The sequence below is a fragment of the Scyliorhinus torazame genome, chromosome 6, assembly GCF_047496885.1.
Source record: "Scyliorhinus torazame isolate Kashiwa2021f chromosome 6, sScyTor2.1, whole genome shotgun sequence".
Taxonomy (NCBI): Eukaryota; Metazoa; Chordata; class Chondrichthyes; order Carcharhiniformes; family Scyliorhinidae; genus Scyliorhinus; species Scyliorhinus torazame.
This window is the reverse complement of record NC_092712.1, coordinates 258,310,142-258,331,147: the sequence shown is the minus strand read 5'-3', so window position 1 is coordinate 258,331,147 and position 21,006 is coordinate 258,310,142. Positions and strand designations below refer to the sequence as shown.

The window sequence follows — 21,006 nt, the reverse complement described above, 5'->3', positions numbered from 1 at the left end:
TTCTTGAAAGTGCAGGGTCGGATTAGGACAAGTCAGCATGGATTTAGTAAGGGGCGGTCGTGCCTGACAAACCTGTTAGAGTTCTTTGAAGAGATAACAAATAGGTTAGACCAAGGAGAGCCAATGGGTGTTATCTATCTTGACTTCCAAAAGGCCTTTGGTAAGGTGCCTCACGGGAGACTGCTGAGTAAAATAAGGGCCCATGGTATTCGAGGCAAGGTACTAACATGGATTGACGATTGGCTGTCAGGCAGAAGGTAGAGAGTTGGGATAAAAGGTTATTTTTCGGAATGGCAACCGGTGACGAGTGGTGTCCCGCAGGGTTCAGTATTGGGGCCACAGCTGTTCTCTTTATATATTAACGATCTGGATGACGGGACTGGGGGCATTCTGGCTAAGTTTGCCGATGATACAAAGATAGGTGGAGGGGCAGGTAGTATGGAGGAGGTGGGGAGGCTGCAGAAAGATTTAGACAGTTTAGGAGAGTGGTCCAAGAAATGGCTGATGAAATTCAACGTGGGCAAGTGCGAGGTCTTGCACTTTGGAAAAACGAATAGAGGCGTGGACTATTTTCTAAACGGTGACAGAATTAATAATGCTGAAGTGCAAAGGGACTTGGGAGTCCTAGTCCAGGATTCTCTAAAGGTAAACTTGCAGGTTGAGTCCGTAATTAAGAAAGCAAATGCAATGTTGTCATTTATCTCAAGAGGCTTGGAATATAAAAGCAGGGATGTACTTCTGAAGCTTTATCAAGCACTAGTTAGGCCCCATTTAGAATACTGTGAGCAATTTTGGGCCCCACACCTCAGGAAGGACTGATTGGCACTGGAGCGGGTCCAGCGGAGATTCACATGGATGATCCCAGGAATGGTAGGCCTAACATACGATGAACGTCTGAGGATCCTGGGATTATATTCATTGGAGTTTAGGAGGTTGAGGGGAGATTTAATAGAAACTTACAAGATAATGAATGGCTTAGATAGGATGGACGTAGGGAAGTTGTTTCCATTAGCAGGGGAGACTAGGACCTGGGGACACAGCCTTAGAATAAAAGGGAGTCACTTTAGAACAGAGATGAGGAGAAATTTCTTCAGCCAGAGAGTGGTAGGTCTGTGGAATTCATTGCCACAGAGGGCGGTGGAGGCCGGGACGTTGTGTCTTTAAGACACGAGTTGATAAATTCTTGATTTCTCGAGGAATTAAGAGCTATGGAGAGAGCGGGTAAATGGAGTTGAAATCAGCCATGATGGAATGGTGGAGTGGACACGATGGGCCGAATGGCCTTACTTCCGCTCCTATGTCTTATGACCACAACTTCAGGATACCTGGCATGTGCAGATCATTGGAGAAATCCTGAAATTGCTGCAATCTGTCACAGTTCTGTCGCAAGCTGCGCTGTGGTTTCCCCCCTAGCCAAAAACCATGAAGTCAGAATTTCAAAATTCCTGCTCCCACATCACTGTTTGAAACCACTTAAAAAAGAATACCTTGTTCAGTCAGGTGTAACTGGGTTCTTAATGGTAATATAATGAATACAATTTGGTCACAATAGAACTGACTCTGACAAATAATTTTATAATTGGAGTGCAGTTGAATAATTGATTAGTTTTCTTAAACATGGCAGGGCAGCACAGATTCGTTTCCAGGCTTGGGTCACTGTCTGTGGAGTCTGCCCGTTCTACCCGTAATTGCGTGGGTTTCCTCCGGGTGCTCCGGTTTCCTCCCACAAGTCCCGAAAGACGTGCTGTTAGGTAATTTGGACATTCTGAATTCTCCCACCATGTACCTGAACAGGCGTTGGAATGTGGCAACTAAGGGCTTTTCACAGTAACCTCATTGCAGTGTTAATGTAGGCCTACTTGTGACAATAAAGAATATTATTATAAGCTAAGTTTGTTATTGTATTTGTAAATAATATACAGAAAGTTTTAGATTCTATCGTTGCCCCATGTATGTGTTTCAGTCTTTAATTTAGTCAATAAACATTTTTACAAGTGATTTTATGCTACTCCGTTTTGTTTCCTGTGCATCTTTTAATGTGATTGATTTCTTGGGTGACTTGACAAGATTGCAAATGCCCAGTGAGCAACACTGCAATCGGTTGCAGCACCTCTGCTGATTGCAAAATCTGGCCCACCCCAATCCTTCTCATCTTATGCATTTAATTATTTTCCAGTTATGATATTACGTTGCATGGTGTACACTACACAGAATTTTTAAATAGCATCTTGTACAACTCAAAAATAGCTTGGAATATGATGAACACTTAATTTTTGTGTTAAAAATGCCCATTCTGATTTTAGCTTTGAACTGATTTTGGTGTCAATAACTTTTCTGCACTATACCTACCCAAGCATAGGAGCAACTAAATTACTTGGGAATGGACCGTGTGATGGCTGTGAAAACCAGATATTTTTTATTTACGCATGATTTTTTAAATGTCATGGCCCTTGCTGTTTGCAAATGGTGTTTACTGCATTATTAAGCAAATCCAAAATCAGAATGTTTCTGTCAACAGCTTTGTCCAAAGGAATGGGAGCAGGAATTTAGTTTTTTTATGTTTGGCTCTCAAGGTTCTATGTTTCATGGCTAGGGGCCCCGCAAAGACCAAAAGCTCAAAATATTTTTCATAATTGTGTGATCGTATTGATAAATGTTAAGTAAATTGAGCTTTTTGCTTCCCTGTTCAGAATGATGCGGTCTGTTTTCTTCTTTTCATCTGGAATAGAAAAGCAAAATCTCACCCGGCGCTGTAAGACTACTGCTTAGGGGTAGTCTCACTATTGCACTCAGCAGTGCTCACACCTGTTTCTAGAAAAGCCAATGGAAAGAATCTGCATTTGTGCAAAAATACTCCTACGGCCACTTTGAGCTATGTATTTCTTCCCTTGTTATTGTAGTTTATCATCCTGATCATTTTAAGCTTTGTGCTGTAATCTGCTTTGATGCTGCTGTTAAATCTGGTGTGTGGAAGGTACAGTATAATTACTTGGTGAACATTTGTATGCTGGTATAATTTATAGAAGTTACATAACAGGCTGTGACTTTAAACGCAGGTGTTAACTTGTATGTCTAATGATGTGGAAACATCAACAGGTTCCCATTGTTTGTTCTGTAAAGATAGTTGTAACCATTCAAAAATGAGGGTCCTCAAACAAGGTTTGGTGTACCCTTGGCATCCTCAAGGGTGGTAGCACAGTGGTTAGCACTGTTGCTTCACAGCACCAGGGTCCCGGGTTCGATTCCTGCTTGGGTCACTGTCTGTGCAAAGTCTGCACGTTCTCCCTTTGTCTGTGTGGGTTTCCTCCGGGTGCTCCGGTTTCCTCCCACAAGTCCTGAAAGATATGCTGTTAGGTGAATTTGACATTCTGAATTCTCCCTCCATGTACCTGAACAGGCGCCGGAATATGGCGACAAGGGGCTTTTCACAATAACTTCATTGCGGTGTTAATATAAGCCTACTTGTGACAATAATAAAGGGATTATTATTAAGTATATTTCTGGAGCTCTTAAGGTAATTAGATTTCTTTATTTGTTGATATAGCATATTATTTCTGTAGGTGTATACTAATGTCTTCTGCAATGATACCTTCAGGAACATAGGAAAAGGAGTAGGCTTCAGAAGCGTAAGAACACGAGTAGGCCATTCCACCTTTGAGTCTATTGTGGCATTCCATGAGTGTATCTTAACTCCCATCTATCCAGCTTGGTTCCTTTTGGATAACTGTTGCTCTTTTAGAGGTTGGTACATAGGGTTCCAAGCTTGCAACAATATTTCAGTGTCCCATTGAAAATCAGTACACTCCCGAGAGTGAAAGCATTTTAAGGCAAATATTTTTTTAAATTCCAAATAGCTGTTGAATTAATATGCTGTTTGCCTCAGACTTCAATGATTTCAACCCGTTCTTTTTGGAGTAATGTTTTGAAACACTTCTTTTAGGATGAAGTTGTCAAAGTTTCATCAAACAACAAATTGGACATTAATTTGGAAAAAAGTAGAGTTCAAGAAATGGTAAGTTTTTGTCGCTGAATGCACTTTTTTTATTTGAATCTCTGCTTTTTAAGAATATCAAAGTGCAATGGCATACACGTAGATTTGTACCCATTTCTAACTTGCGTGGATTCAGAAATTCAATACAAATTGCTCACATTTGCGGATGATACTCCTCTTGGAGGGTCAGTTGATTCAAGGGAGACAGCTAATTCCGAGCATGCAGCTTGAATAAATATTTTGTTCAGATCATTTTGTAAGTTGCTGGAACAGTGATCGACAAACTTTAATACAAGTGTAGGGTGTTGAGTACATCGAATTCTGATTACCAAGACACACAGCAATATTCAAAAATTTGGGCTGTTCCGAAGAAGAATCCTAAGGTTTACCCTTTGTGCTGGATATGAGAAAAGAGATGAGAAACGAGTTTTACAACCTTGGAAGGAGGTATATAAAATGGTCAACAATAATCTAGTAAAAGAAAAATTGAGACTGTCATGTGAGAGTACCTTTAAGAAATGGGTGTTTATCAAATAGGCGATGTCAGAGTGTGGGTGGAGCTGGGCTGTCTGCCTGCTTTAACTTTCGTTATTGAGCTGGCAGCTACAGTGTGTGTTTTCAGAGTTGGAGGTGCATCCAGCCAAACGAGGTGTAATTTTGATCTCTCTCTGTATGAAAAGAATGTCTTAAGAGCACTTGCTAATTTAAAAGTGATAACTGCTCTCAATAGAGAATTTAAACATGCTGTCTTTGTTAAAGAGGGTATTTGTCTTATGGATGTTGCTAGGAAAGATTAAGAGTTACTTATAAAGTACTGTATTCTTTATGGGAAGTATTTGAGTTGATAGTTGCTTAGATGTTTACTGTGTGTTTATAAAATGTTAACTGGATTCATATAATAAACATTGTTTTGTTTTAAAAGTACTTTAGGTCTCTGTTGCATTACACTGTAGAGTGGGCCCTTGTGCGCCCCATAACCAAAATCTATTAAAAGTTGTGGGTCAGGTGAACTCGATGATACACTTTGGGGTTCTCTAAACCCTGGCCCGTAATAGACTGATACAGGATGTTCTTCTTAAAGATATTGATCAACACTCTGGCCCAAACCTTCCAGTCAGCGGTGGACTGGAAGTGCATGTTGTTGATTTACCATGACTATCCAATTACGTTTTTAGGGTGGAGCCTTTGGACTTTCCAGTCACTCTGCCAGCTTGGATTCAATGATGGGCAGAGTGGGGAGGACTGTAGTCCAAAGCGTAATCAACACCATGCTCTAATTTTCGTTGTGAACTGAAGATGTGCCCCTTAAGGTCTTCAGTTCATTGACTTGCAAAATTTTCAAATGTCCGTCACCCATGACACTTAGCAGTATAGCACTGACTGCTCAGTCTTCTCCCTGCCCCCTCCTTCATCCTGACAATGTTCAACCCTCACCTTCCCATAATGCTCCCCCTCACCATCTGCTGCCTCACCCTCCACAAATAATGTTTGCCACCCCCCCCCCCCCAACTCCTCTGACAATGCTCATCGCCCCCTTACAAACCCCAACAATGCTGACTCTTCCACTATCAGTCAGACAGGAGCCAAGGATTCTGCAAGGTGAGTTGGGGTGAACGTTGTTGGGGAGGGGGTTTGGGGTGGGCTATTTGGGGGGTTGTTGTTGTGTTGGAGAACTGCCAGCTGGTTTGGTTAGGGCTGTGCTCCTGAACAGGCTTTACATCTCCAAGGAAAAGTTCAAAGTAAATCTTTAAAAATCACAGTGGACATAGAGCAAACAGACCAAGTGTGTGTAGTTATGGCTATTTCATTCTACTATCATAAATTAAGGAGTAGTCCAGGCAGCGTAAAACCAGCTATCAGAAGTTTAAACTTTCTCCATATGTACTGTAAGTGTAAGTGTCGGGACTTTCTCAGGGTCTTGATGCACATCAGCAGGTTACATTGAGTAATTCATCGCTCCCGATGTTAGGAGATTAAAGCCATGGAATTAGCGCTAGCCCAGAGGCCAGAATACAGTTCAGTTTTCTAGCTAGTGCTGAGTAATAATGTTGAATGTGACCTCAGAAAAATTGGCCTTGCGTCTTTCTTACCTTCCATTTCTTGCATTTGTGCTGCAAATAGCAATAGTTGGTTTTGTTACTGAACTACACAGTTTCTGAAATATTTTTTAACTTCATCGGCTGTCCTTTTAGGAGCCAATGTCCAATATTTTTTCCGTTGCTATAATCAGACCTGACAGCACCATGCAATTTTATTATTGGGATCACATATTTGGTCCTCCCAATAAGCTCAAATCTAGGATAGATATACTTTTATTTTTAATTCCTAGCTTGTGTACATTTGACCCTCTTCAAAAGAAAAGGGCTTGCTAACATATCTATCTTGCACCAACTAATTGCTGTCTCTGATATTGTTTGTTTGGATTACAATAAAGTCCTTTCTGTATTTAAAGTTGAACGAGAAGATTCGTTTGCATGTGTTTTCAATCAGCGTCATTTATGGATGCCTTGGGAGTAAACCTGGGAATGGATATTTTTCCCCTAACTTGGCATAGTGTTTTATCATATGAAATTGGAATGAATACTTTGCATCCCTAAGCAGAAATGGGAAACATTTGCTTTTTGTAGCTGTTGGTCAAAGACCCATTTGGTTGTGTTGCTAAAACTTGCTGTTTACTAGGTGTTGCTGGAGGCAAAGGAAAGCAAGATCTCTTTTCTCTTGGTTTAAACCAGAAACAAATTGAATCTGTTCCCCCCCTCACTCTAAAGCCCATTATTTCGTATTTCCCACTGTCAGTGAATTATGATATCCTTTTAATGGTTCTGTTGATCTGAATGTACAGTAAGGCTGTTTAAAAGTCTTGCATAGTCAAACCAGAGATTTACACTCACTTTTAAGAAGTGCCCTCCTTGCTCTGTCAACTGCCTCAATTTTATGATGTACGCCCTACAGGGAATTATTTTGTTCTTGATCCTTCTCGTTTTTTTTGAATAAAAATGCTTTTTATCAAAACAATTTTTTAAATTATGATGTACGTAATCATTTTACCAATAAATTTCAATGTCAAATCATCACGTGACAGATTCCTTATGTGGATTTTGTCCTAATACAATTTCTTTATTAACTGTACCAATGTTGTTGGTTTGTGTGGTTAGAATTTGCAATGGGTGAACAACATTGCTTTTTGGAGGAATAATAGTTAAAAGTGCTTATTTTTCTTCAGCTTTAAATCGTATTTTTTAAACCCAGCCATTCCTTGGACAATTTTCCAAAAATTCTGTCACGGGATGTATACTTTGTTGGCTGGGCCGGCATTCACCCCCAATAGCCCATGAGAAGGTTGTGGTGAGCCACCTTCTTAACCTGCTGCAGCGCATGTGGTGTATACAGGAAACCGTAACAGCCTTCCCGTAACAGCCTCCCCGAACAGGTGCTGGAATGTGGCGACTAGGGGCTTTTCACAGTAACTTCATTTGAAGCCTACTTGTGACAATAAGCGATTTTCTTTCCATTTCATTTCATAAACTCCCTCAGTGCTGTTAGGAAGGGTGTTCCAGACTTTTGACCCAGTGACAGTGAAGGAACAATGGTGTAGTTCCAACTGAGGATAGTGTGTGGCTTGTCAGGAAACTTGCAGGTGGTGCTGATCTCATGCATCTGCTGCCCTTGTCCTTCGAGGTGGCAAAAAATCATGGGTTTGGAAAGTACTGTCGAAGGATCATTGGTAAGTTTCTGCCATGTGTCTTGCAGTACAAACTGCTGCAATGTGCGTTCATGGTTGAGGAGTGAATGTTTAAGGTGGTGAATGGGATGCCAATTAAGTGGGCTGCTTTGTCCGAGATGATGTGCACCTGAGTGTTATTGGAGCTGCACTCACCCAGGCAAATGGAGAGTGTTCCTGGCGTGAGCCTTGTGGATGGCAAACCGGCTTTGGAGAGTCAGGAGGTGCGTTACTTCCTGCAGAATTTTTTTTAAAGTTGCCCCTTAGTGTCCAAAAGATTAGGTGGGGTTAGGGTGATAGGGCGGAGGAGTGGGGCTGGGTGGAGTGCTCTTATGGGTGGTCGGTGCAGAACTGAGGGGCCGAATGGCCTCCTTCTGCACTGTAGGGGATTCTAATAAAGAAGTGGAATGCATTGTTCTGCCATGTGTACTCTAGCAACACTGTTTTATAATACCCAGAATTTTAGCTACAAAAAGGAGGTCCAGTAAAGGGAAATCCTTAACTCGTCCATCTCCGAGTGGAATTCTTCCAGTTATGTTGGGATTCCACCGCTAGTAGCTATGGTTAATTGACTCTCTGTGTAGAGTAGAGTCATACAGACCAGGGAAGTCTTAAGTTCAACCAACATTTAATGATGAATTAGTTGATCTCTGTTTAGGTAATGGTAAGGTTTTTGCAATTGGCGTCTTGGGGGGAAATCAGTTGCCAAGCCTGATTACTATCCAGTGACCCATGCTGGAAAGTATAATTGCCACACCATTTGTCTAATTTTAGGAGGCCCAGCATAATCTTGATGCAAGTAAAGACGTGAGTGACTGTGTGTTGAGGGAAGTGAGTTAGCTATTATTGGAAGACTAATCCCAAATCTGCTTGAGTGAAGGAAGCAGATCATCCGTTTATCCCTTATGGACTTGACTGTTTTATATATCGAATAATAATTTGTATGTAGCATCTTTGGCTGCAGCTGGTTTGAAGGCTTCATCCATTCTGAAGCTTGATACTGTAAATTTTATGATTCTATGTTGACCCTGACCCATCACCGCCACCTCACCCCAACATCATTTTTTTTAAATTTAGAGTGCCCAATCATTTTTTTTTTTCTAATTAAGGGGCAATTTAACGTGGCCAATCCACCTGCACTGCATCTTTGGGTTGTGGGGGAGAAGCCCATGCAGACACTGGGAGAGTGTGCAAACTCCACACAAACCGTGACCTGGGGCCGGGATCGAACTCTGGTCCTCAATGCCCCGTAGGCAGCAGTGCTAACCACTCCACCACCGTGCCACCCCAATACCAATTTCTTACAGCTGCTGCTTTGCGATAGGTTTTTAAAAAATATATAATTATTAAAGTTTTTTAACAAAACAAAACAATTTTTTCCCCTTACAAACAATAACCCCCCCCCCCGGTAACAAAATAACTCAATCGCCCTGAGCAAGATATATACATGGTAAGATGGTATATTTACAGAGCTTTATACACTGGCTCTCGCCCGTTCATGCCAGTTTCCCCCACCCTCCATGTTATCCGCCGCTCGTCCGTCCCCTCAAGCAATCTCTCATTTCTCCCCCCCCCCCCCCCCCCCCCCCCCCCCCCCCCCCCCCCCCCCCCCCCGGGTTGCTGCTGCTGCTGACTGACCTTCCTGTAACGCTCCACGAGGTAGTCTAGGAACGGTTGCCACCGCCAGTAGAACCCCTGCGCAGACCCCCTTAAGGCAAACTTAATCCTTTCCAACTTTATGAACCCAGCCATGTCGTTTGTCCAGGCCTGCACGCTAGGGGGCTTCGTCTCCTTCCACATTAGCAAGATCCTTCGCCGGGCTACCAGGGACGCAAAGGCCAGAATGCCGGCCTCTTTCGCCTCCTGCACTCCCGGCTCGTCCACTACTCCAAATATTGCTAGCCCCCAGCTTGGCTTGACCCGGACTTTCACCACCTGAGATATTGCTCCCGCCACTCCTCTCCAGAACCCCTCCAGTGCCGGGCATGACCAAAGCATATGGACATGGTTCGCCAGACTCCCTGAACACCTTCCACATCTGTCCTCTACCCAAAGAACCTACTCAACCTCGCCCCCGTCAAGTGCGCTCTGTGAACCACCTTAAATTGTATCAGGCTGAGCCTGGCACATGAGGAGGAGGAATTGACCCTACGCAGGGCATCAGCCCACAAACCTTCCTCTATCTCCTCCCCCAGCTCCTCCTCCCATTTACCCTTCAACTCTTCTGCTAGCGATTCCCCCTCTTCTTTCATCTCTTGGTGTATTGCCGAAACCTTGCCCTCCCCGACCCATACACCCGAGATCACCCTGTCTTGAATTTCCTGTGTCGGGAGTAGCGGGAATTCCCTGACCTGTCGCCTCACAAAAGCCCTCACCTGCATATATCTGAATGCATTTCCCAGGGGTAGCTCAAACTTCTCCTCCAGTGCCCCTAGGCTCGCAAATGTCACGTCGATGAACAGGTCCCCCATTCTTCTAATCCCCGCCCGGGGCCAGCCCTGGAACCCCCCGTCCATCTTCCCCGGGACAAACCGGTGGTTACCCCTGATCGGGGACCACACCGAAGCTCCCACTGCACCCCTATGCCGTCTCCACTGGCCCCAGATCCTTAACGTTGCCGCCACCACCGGGCTCGTGGTGTACTTTGATGGCGAGAGTGGCAACGGTGCCGTCACCAGCGCCCCCAAGCTCGTTCCTTTGCAGGACGCCATCTCCATCCTCTTCCATGCCGCCCCCTCTCCCTCCATAACACACTTACGGATCATCGCCACGTTTGCTGCCCAGTAGTAGCTCCCTAGGTTTGGCAGCGCCAGCCCTCCTCGGTCCCTACTGCGCTCCAGGAACCCTCTCCTTACCCTTGGGGTTTTGTTCGCCCACACAAACCCCATAATACTCCTACCTACTCTCTTGAAAAAGCCTTTGGTGATCACGATGGGGAGGCACTGGAACACAAACAAAAACCTCGGAAGGACCACCATTTTTACCGACTGCACTCTACCCGCCAACGAGAGCAGCAACATGTCCCATCTTTTAAAGTCCACCTCCATTTGGTCCACCAACCTCGTCAGATTCAGTTTGTGTAGGGCCCCCCAGCTCCTGGCTATCTGGATCCCTAGATACCGAAAACTCCCCTCCGCCCTCCTCAGCGGTAGGTCCCCTATCCCTCTTTCTTGGTCCCCTGCCTGTAGTACAAAAAGCTCGCTCTTCCCTACATTGAGCTTATAGCCCGAGAACTCCCCAAACTCCCTCAAAGTCTGCATGACCTCCACCATCCCCTCCATTGGGTCCGTCACGTACAGCAGCAGGTCGTCCGCGTATAGCGACACCCGATGCTCTTCTCCCCCGCGGACCACCCCCCTCCATTTATTAGACTCCCTCAGTGATATGGCCAAGGGTTCGATCGCCAATGCAAACAACAGGGGGGACAGAGGGCACCCCTGCCTCGTTCCTCGTTACAGCCGAAAGTACTCCGACCTCCGCCGGTTCGTCACCACACTTGCCACCGGGGCGCTGTAAAGGAGCTTAACCCAGCTAATAAACCCTCCCCCGAACCCAAACCTACGCAACACCTCCCAGAGGTACTCCCACTCAACTCGGTCAAAGGCCTTTTCCGCGTCCATGGCTGCCACTATCTCCGTGTCTCCCTCCTCCGATGGCATCATTATCACGTTTAAGAGCTGCCGCACATTCGTATTTAATTGCCTGCCCTTTGCAAATCCCGTCTGGTCCTCATGTATCACCCCCGGGACACAGTCCTCTATCCTCGTGGCCAGCACTTTTGCCAATAGCTTAGCGTCCACATTAAGGAGCGAAATCGGCCTGTACGATCCACATTGCTGTGGGTCCTTGTCTCGCTTCAGAATCAAGGAAATTGTCGCCTCCGACATTGTCGGGGGCAGGGTCCCCTCCTCTCTTGCCTCGTTAAAGGTCCTCACTAGTAGCGGGGCCAACAGGTCCGCATAATTTCTATAGAACTCCACCGGGAACCCGTCCGGCCCCGGGGCCTTCCCCGCCTGCATGCTCCCCAAACCCTTACTCAGCTCCTCCAACCCGATTAGCGGCCCCAAACCAGCCACCTCTTGCTCCTCCACCCTCGGGAACCGCAGTTGGTCCAGGAATCTTCCCATCCCCTCTCTCTCCCCCCCCCCCCCCCCCCCCCCGGGGGCTGGGATCTGTACAGCTCTTCATAGAAGGCCTTGAATACCTTGTTTATTTCCGTTGCACTCTGGGCCATGGCTCCCCCACCATCTTTGACTCCCCCTATTTCCCTCGCTGCCGCCCTCTTACGGAGCTGGTGTGCCAGCATCCGACTGGCCTTTTCCCCGTACTCGTAGGTCGCCCCCTGCGCCTTCCTCCACTGTGCCACCACCTTCCCAGTGGTCAACAGGTCAAACTCCGTCTGGAGCCGTCGTCTTTCCCCAAGTAATCTTTCCTCCGGGGCCTCTGCGTATCTCCTGTCCACTCGCACAATCTCCCCCACTAACCTCTCCCTTTCCCTGCCCTCTGTCATCTCCCTATGAGCCCTGATGGAGATTAGCTCACCCCTGATCACTGCCTTCAACGCCTCCCATACCATCCCCACTCGCACCGCCCCGTTGCCGTTGGCCTCCAAGTACCTTTCAATACACCCCCCTTACCTTACCACACACCACCTCATCTGCCAACAGTCCCACATCCAACCGCCACAGCGGGCGTTGGTCCCTCCCCTCTCCCAGCCCCACTTCCACCCATTGCGGGGCATGGTCCGAAACGGCTATGGCCGAATACTCCGTCCCCTCCACCCTCGGGATGAGCGCCCTGCCCAGCACAAAGAAGTCTATCCGGGAGTATGCCTTGTGCACGTGGGAGAAGAAAGAAAATTCCCTGGCCTGCGGTCTTGCAAACCTCCATGGGTCCACTCTCCCCATCTGGTCCATAAACCCCCTGAGCAACCTGGCCGCCGCCGGCCTCTTTCCCGTCCTTGATCTGGAGCGGTCCAGTGCTGGGTCCAGCACCGTATTGAAGTCCTCTCCCATTATCAGTCCTCCTACCTCCAGGTCCGGGATGCGCCCCAACATGCGCTTCATAAATCCAGCGTCATCCCAGTTTGGGGCGTATACATTTACCAACACCACCCACGTCCCTTGCAACCTACCACTCACCATCAGCACGGGGCAGCACGGTAGCATTGTGGATAGCACAATTGCTTCACAGCTCCAGGGTCCCAGGTTCGATTCTGGCTTGGGTCACTGTCTGTGCGGAGTCTGCACATCCTCCCCGTGTGTGCGTGGGTTTCCCCTGGGTACTCCGGTTTCCTCCCACAGTCCAAAGATGTGCAGGTTAGGTGGATTGGCCATGATAAATTGCCCTTAGTGTCCAAAATTTCCCTTAGTGTTGGGTGGGGTTACTGGGTTATGGGAATAGGGTGGAGGTGTTGACCTTGTGTAGGGTGCTCTTTCCAAGAGCCGGTGCAGACTCGATGGGCCAAATGGCCTCCTTCTGCACTGTAAATTCTATGATAATCACGTATCTCCCTCCATTGTCCGCTACGATAGTCTTGGCCTCAAATGACACATGTTTTCCCACCAGAATTGCCACCCCTCTGTTTATCGCGTCCAGTCCCGCGTGAAATACCTGTCCTACCCATCTCCTTCTTAACCTAACCTGGTCCGCCACCTTCAGGTGTGTCTCTTGGAGCATTGCCACGTCTACCTTCAGTCCCTTCAAGTGCGCAAACATTCGAGCCCTCTTCACCGGTCCGTTCAGGCCCCTCACATAGAACGATACAGCGTAGTACAGGCCCTTCGGCCCACGATGTTGCACCGAAACAAAAACCATCTAACCTACACTATGCCATTATCATCCATATGCTTATCCAATAAACTTTTAATAGAACATAGAACGATACAGCGCAGTACAGGCCCTATACAGCGCAGTACAGGCCCTCGCGTTCCACGTTATCAGCCGGATTGGAGGGGCTCTCACCACCCCCCCTGCCGACTAGCCATCTCCTTTTCTGGGCTAGTCCTGTGTCCGCGTCTCCCTCACCTCCGTCCCGGCCACCTCTTCTGTGTCCCATTCCCTTTCGGCCAGTACAGCAGCAACCCTGTGTGTCTCTCTCTCTCTCTCTCTTTCCCCCCCCCCCGCTAGATCCCTGTCTATTGCTCCCCCCATATCACTCCCGTAAGTCAGCTGACGCCTGCTGACCCCGGCTTCCCCCGCCATCCCTTTGACCCCCCCCGTGTGGGAATCTCCCCATCAGTAGGCGTTCCTACGCTCCCCCTCCCACCTTTCTTCCCGCACACGGGAGAAAAACCCCGCGCTTTCCAGAGCCTGCCCCGCCCCCCCTGACGCAGCTTCTGTTGCAGCCTTGTCTCTCGTCCCCAGCCCATATAACATTCCCTGCGCGTGCTTGCCCCCCTATATACAACCGCCATCATACTTCAACCCTCAAATACCCCCCACCCTCACAAACCCTCAATTAGAGTCCAACTTTTCAGTTAATATAAAGGTCCACGCCTCTTCGGGCGTTTCGAAGTAGTGGTGTTGGCCGTTATATGTGACCCACAGTCGCGCTGGCTGCAACATTCCAAATTTCACTCCTTTCCGATGCAGCACCGCTTTGGCCCGTTTGAAACCCGCTCTCCGCTTAGCGACCTCCGTGCTCCAGTCCGGGTATATTCTAATCTCAGCATTGTCCCACTTGCTGCTCCGCTCCTTCTTGGCCCATTTCAGGACCCTCTCTCTGTCTGTGAACCGGTGAAATCTCACCACCATCGCCCTTGGCGGCTCGTTTGCTTTGGGCTTCCTCGCCAGCACCTGGTGCGCCCCTTCCAGCTCCAGCAACCCCGGGGGGGGGCCTCCGCGCCCATCAGCGCCCCGATCATTTTGCCCGCATATGCCGCGGCGTCGGTCCCCTCCACTCCTTCTGGGAGACCCAGGATCCTCAAATTGTTTCTCCTCGACCTGTTCTCCAGGTCTTCGAGTCTTCCCGCCCACGTCTTGTGTAGCGCCTCGTGCCGCTCCACTCTCACCGCTAGGCCCAAGAGCTCGTCCTCATTCTCACTCACTTTGTCCTGGATCTTCACCTCGTGGGCTTTCTGGGTTGCCCCAAGTCCTTCAATTATTGCCAGCATAGGCGCCACCATCTCCTTGCGCAGCTCCTCAAAGCAGCGCTTGATGAATTCTTGCATCTCTTCTTTGTCCCCGGCTGCAGCCATTTTGTTTATTTTACCCTTCTTCTCCTGCTGCTCCAGTGCCGTTTTTTTGGCCGTTTCGCTGCGGGTCCGGTCCATACAGGTTAGTGGGGGACCTCTCTCCTCTCTTCCCCACGGGTTGGCTGTGTGAAAAGTCCCGTTGGGGCTCTTCTATCGAGCCCGAAAGTCCGTCTTCGCGGGAGCTGCCGATTCGTGCGGCTTAGCTCCGCATAGCCGCAACCGGAAGTCCTTTGCGATAGTTAAGTGAAAAATAGAAATTAGTATTATTATGTTTTCAGGGTTTGCTAGTGTTGGATGTAGCAAAGTGTCACCTCTTTTTGTACATCAGGTTGTACAAGGTAAAACCTCTAATCAGGTGAAATCTATTTATTGACTTTATGCTAATGTTTAATTTTACTTTTAATCAACCTGACTTGTTGATAGTCTTAACTTGTGTTGCCTGGTGATGTTAATGCCTTTTCAGTGCAAAATTTTAAATAGGATCATCTCAGTAACTCGCATTTCCGTTGTACACATATAAGCACTTGAGAGTTTGGAGTGAAAGAATACAGGAATAGTCTTTGGGCTGGATTCTTCCACCCCATCCGCCGCAAGATCGTCACGGATGGGACACGGATCATGTAAAGGTCTATTGACCTTGGGCGGAAATTTCCGGTCGCCTGGCAAAGGGTGGCCGGAAAATCCCATCCGAGTTAAGCATGAGGAAAGTATTTGATGATGCACTATTATGTATACCAAGTATAGAAGAAACAAAATGCACAACAAATTTAATTTAAGAATTTCAGCCGTTGACTTCTTTAGAACATGCTGCCTTTGCACTTGCTGTTCTAGTCTCAACGAGAACCTTGTTTTAAAGGTTATTGTTTAGCACATAAAATGGATTTTTTTTGGTAAATAAATTGACATAAATTTGAACACCCATACTAAATGTCACACCTAACTGCCTATTTGAATTTTGTGATGTACTTTTGGTGTTGCTTTCAGTATCACTTGTGACACTTTGTCTGTCTCTTCAGTCAACAGAGCACGAAAGGAGAGTACTGGAAACCAGAGCAGAAATTGTAGAGTTGGTGAGAATTATCTTCTTAAATTTAATTATGTAATTCCTCACATGCCCATATTACCTTCCTTCGAATGAAACTTAAAAGAAAAAGAAAGACTTGCATTTACACAGCACTTTTTATGACCACCAGACGTCTCAAGGCCAAATGAAGCATCTTTGAAGTGTGGTAATGTAGGAAACTGGCTGCCAATTCTCTCAAATGCCCACAAACAGTAGCATGATAATGACCAGATAATCTATTTTTGTGATGCTGATTGAGGGGAACACATTGATCACAAAAGTTCTTATGACTCTATACCAGGGATAACTCTCCTATTCTTCAAAATATGCCATGGAATAATTTCCATTAATCTAAGAGAGCACTAACATTTGATACAAAAGGCAACCTCTCCCAATAGTGTAGCACTCCTGCAGTTAAGCACTGGAGTGTCAGCCTTGTTTTTTGTGCTCAAGTGTTGGATTGGGTCTTGAACCAAGGGCATTGCAACTCAGAGGCTGACACTCGGGGCGTGATTCTCCAGCCACTTGAGTGCAATGCGGGCGAAGAACGCTAGGAGAGGCTTCCAGCACGCCCCTGACAGGCTCTGCGCTTTGCGAGGTGCTCCAGAGTCCCGCAAGATGTCGTAATCGGAACTCCGCTTCAAATGGGCGGGACCAAATGACACCCATGGAAATAGTTTATAAACCTACTTACAACCTACCTGCGCAGGATCCACCGGCCTCCTTGGATTCTTCGGCCTCCCCAGGGAGGCTGCAGCTGGGCGCGGATCAATGCTGGTCCACATTAATGTCAACCAGGTGGAATGGCCCCCTGTGGCAGTGGGGGGGGGGGATCACCTGGGCCATCGGAGACCCCTGGGTGATCAGGGTACTGCAAAGTCAACAGGTGCATTGCCTTCGGTGCCAGTGTGGCAGTGCAAGGGTGCCTGAGGCCAGGGTGGCACTGCCAAGGGCCAGGGTGTGAGGAGGGCCATGCCCACGAAATGAGGGTGGAGGGAGGTTTTGAAGGGTGGGGGAGGGGAGGGCAGGGCAGGTAGGTAGGGGCCTCCGGGAGGTTGGGGGGGGTTTGATGGGTGGGGGTCCTATAAGGGAGGGGGTGTTGGACAGGAACCTGAGGGGCCGGGGGAGGGCTGAAAATGGCAGACCCCCAGGTACCCCAAAGCAGGGTGTCCTCACTTGGGGGATGTGGGGTAGTGCCCATATGTGTGGGGGATGACATTGCCCATGGGTGGTGGGGTGTGGGGGACCCACAAGCTCACTCAGAGATCGGGGCACCCTTTTAAAATGGGTGCTTGATCTCTGAGTTCAGCTCCCCAGTGCTAAAAAGAAACTCTGTGGGCTAAACCAGTGAGAAACTCCCCAAGGCCCAAAAAGTGACTTGTGTCATTGAACAGCGGTGGGGAACTCGTCAGCAGCGTTGGCGGGGAACTGCCTGAGAAACCCTCCATAAATTAACTTCGAAATCTTTTGCCGAATCGCACCAACAGTTGAGCTCCTGGATTTCTCTGCAGTAGTCTCTGACATGATCTATTTGTTGGTGTGCTTTGTTTGGCTTTTTGTAAGCTGCCTAATGTCACTGTCGGAGGTTTTGATGTAGCTCCTACCTAATTTTCAGCATTCGCAGCAAAACCGGGCTGTGACTCAAGTAAACCGAAAGATAAACACTGAAGTCGCAGGACTCAAAACTCTGTTGGAATCCCACAAACTTGATACCATTAAATATTTAGCAGGTAAGATTGTTTGAGATTGATAGTGATTACTGCATATGTTGTAAATTCTTCTGTATGTTATTTGCGCATTTGCGGTAGATGGGTGGGGGGGGGGCTTGGTCATCTGTATGATAGTCACAACATTTATAGCATATCTAACATTCAAATTAGATAAAATAGAAATCAAGAATGAATGAAAGGTGCTTTATAGTAATAGTTGCTTGTTAATTGTGATCAAGCAATAATAGGTGGGCAAAGGATTATTTTTCAGATGTACCTGTCAATTTGAGTTGTATGTAATTTCCAAGCACGTTACTTTTTATTAGCTGCACTGTACACTTCAAACTTTCAAATATCTTTTGAAGGATCTGTGGTTCTCTCTTAAAGTTGTTTAACGCTCTTTTACATTGATGCTTGTTTTGCTTAAATCATAGCGGTGTGGGGGGTGCTTGTCTCTGATTCTCTCTGTTTATATTGCCAAAACACTCTCCCTCATCCCAATGGTGGGATCAGAAAGACAGATTTTCATGGGTCTGTGATTCATATGCCAGAGTAAAGAGCAGGTTTTAGCAATGCAAATCTGAGGATCCAGATGTGCAGGATGCTCCCTTGTGAGGGCAGCTCAGTGGTTAGCACTGTTGCCTCATAGCACCAGGGACCCGAGTTCGATTCTGGCCTTGGGTGACACTGTGGAGTTTGCACATTCTCCCCATGTCTGTGTGGTTTGCTCCAGGTGCTCCGGTTTCATCCATTAGTCCAAAGATGTGCATGTTGGGTGGCCATGATCAATGCATAGGGTTATGCAGATAGAGTGGGGGAAGTGGCCCTAGGTAGAGTGCTATTTTGGAGGGTTGGTACAGACTCGATGGGTCGAATGGCCGCCTACACTCTAGGGATGCTATGATTGGAATTAATTAATTGCAATGTAAATACCACAATTTCATTTTTACGAATTAACTGTCGAACTGGTGAAGTAATGTACAAATGACAACCTTGCCATTGATCTTTATCTTTTTGAATGTTTCCTTGTAGGTTCAATTTTCACATGCCTTACCATTGTACTTGGATTTTATCGCATCTGGGTATGAAATTTAATCCCTCACTGGACCTTAAACATTCATCCTCAACGTATCAGGAAAATGAACCATGATTGTTTATAAATATCTGGGACACAATCGTCCGAAAAGCTTGGATGCGTTAAAGAATCAAGACTTTTGCATATTAATTCACTTCAAAAAAAATTGTGTAAATCTACTGAACTTTTATATATCATATGTATTAATCTTGTTACCAAATTTGGTGCTGGTAAAAGATGTGTGACTATTGTAATGTAAATTGTGAGGAGTGCACCTGTAAATTTTGTACTAATTTAACCATTTAAAGCCGTTCTGCCTTTTTTTTTTACCGCAGACTCGTATTACTTTCCTCAATCTTTTCTCTTTTTTTGGGCAACCAAAAAGTTGTCATTCTAAAGTTCAGAATTATAAAGTGATGCACAAATTGCTCTTTGGCATAGTAATAGCTTTGACTTCTAGGGTGCATGAAAAAAAAAGCTCTGTATGCTCATCAGTAATTGTTGTTTAACTATGAAGAGTTAAGTTTGGGATATTTTCACATGTACAGAAACCAAAGAAATAATTGATAAAGTCACATTTTTAAATTTATGTTTGCATTGTTTCCAGTTAATTTGGTAGAAATCATGACTATTCATGAACTATTTTTTGATAAACTGTCATCGGTTGGTGCTGGGGTTAATCTCATTAATATCAAAAGCATTTCAGGAATGATTTATTAGTTCCCAGTGGTGCCAGGTGAGTTTTGTGAACGATGTATCAATTTCAATCAGTGGAGTATCACATGTCAGTGCCCATCGTTTCATAGAATCTGATTCCGCAGTGTTTTGTAACAAACTAGCTTTTTTTTTAAATGTACATAATGTATACAAGAAAAGCCAAATGAATTACAATTCTGTCAGGCTTTAAGCTCAGATTTACACCAGTACTTGTTTCTACTACTTCGCCTGATTGATCTTTCCGATTGTTAATTACCTTTTAAGTAAGAACTTGAATAAATATATTATTTAATTTATCTTGAGGAAATTTCTTGCCATTTTCAAAATTAAATTCACAAATAGTGTTCAGACCAATTGGAAATGTAAAAGCATTATTGGGACAGCAAATTAACCATCAGTATTTGAATCTGACATGTTTTGGCTTGTATAACATGTTCACTTCTCAATTCGTGTTGAGTTAGTTGATCTGGGCCCTGGTAGAACTTAAATGCTACATTCTGACCTCTGCCATTGTGCAGGAAGAGAGAAAAAATGTTTTTCTTTGTAATTAAAAAAAAAAAATTTAGAGCACCCAATTATTTTTTTTCCAATTAAGAGATAATTTTGCGTGGCCAATCCACCTAACCTGCACATCTTTGGGTTGTGGGGGTGAAACCCACATAGACATGGGGAGAATGTGCAAACTCCTCATGGATAGTGACCCAGGGCCAGGATTCGAACCCGGGTCCTCAGTGCTGCAGGCCTAGTGATAACCACTGTGTCACATGCAATTTCTTTTCCCCAATTAAAAGGCAATTTAACGTGGCCAATCCACCTACCCTGCACATCTTTTGGGTTGTGGGGGTGAGACCCTTGTAGACACAGAATGTGCAAACACCGAGAGAGAGAGAATTAAGGACTTTCTCAGTCATTCCTGTTGGATAGTGCATGCATGGGGACTGGTCGGTAATGTATTTTATGGTGAGCAGCCAGTATCTCATCCACGTGACCTTTTCCTGTGGTATTTTCCCAGTAGAAGTCAATTCATTCAGGAAAAACAAGCAAAAATGTACCAAAAAAGTGAATTTTCTATTGACTTTGCACCTGAGAAGAAGTGTTAACATTGAAATATCAGAGGTTAAATGTAATTCCAATAGTTGCAGTTTCTCTCATTGAAATTTAAAGTTACTTTTTGCCAGGCTAAAAGAGAAACTTTTTTGCACTCTAAATATTCCCTGTATTTAATGTTGAAATCTTGAGTATTTGCGCTCTCAGATCTGCCTTGGTCTCGCACTGACATTTGTAATGTTTGTGAACAATAATCAATAAAAAGTATTTTAACAGGATATGCTAATATTGTTGTATTTTGTATCTATACTTAGTATGATAGTGGAGGATTATCTTTTTTAGCGAAAAGTGTAGTTAATTGAAGAAGTGGCCAATTAATTATTAACTACAGTTTTGTCAGTTTTCCGATGTACAAATGCCAAGCACTAATCAAACTTCATTTAATCAATAAAATGTTGAATGGATTGTAGCTGTGACCACTTCAACC

At 45.8% G+C, this 21,006-nt stretch overlaps 1 protein-coding gene across 2 annotated transcripts in view; it reads left to right on the top strand.

The window, feature by feature from the left end:
• Positions 1-20,797, top strand: part of LOC140425385 (mitochondrial calcium uniporter regulator 1-like) — a 61,671-nt gene extending 40,874 nt beyond the window's left edge. For both annotated transcript variants that reach the window (XM_072509590.1, XM_072509592.1), the window contains 4 exons: positions 3,941-4,012; positions 15,925-15,978; positions 17,587-17,701; positions 18,713-20,797. In XM_072509590.1, the coding sequence (XP_072365691.1) occupies positions 3,941-4,012; positions 15,925-15,978; positions 17,587-17,701; positions 18,713-18,768 (297 nt within the window). In that variant the 3' untranslated portion in view covers positions 18,769-20,797. The remainder of the gene's footprint in view (positions 1-3,940; positions 4,013-15,924; positions 15,979-17,586; positions 17,702-18,712) is intronic.
• Positions 20,798-21,006: the final 209 nt, after the last annotated feature.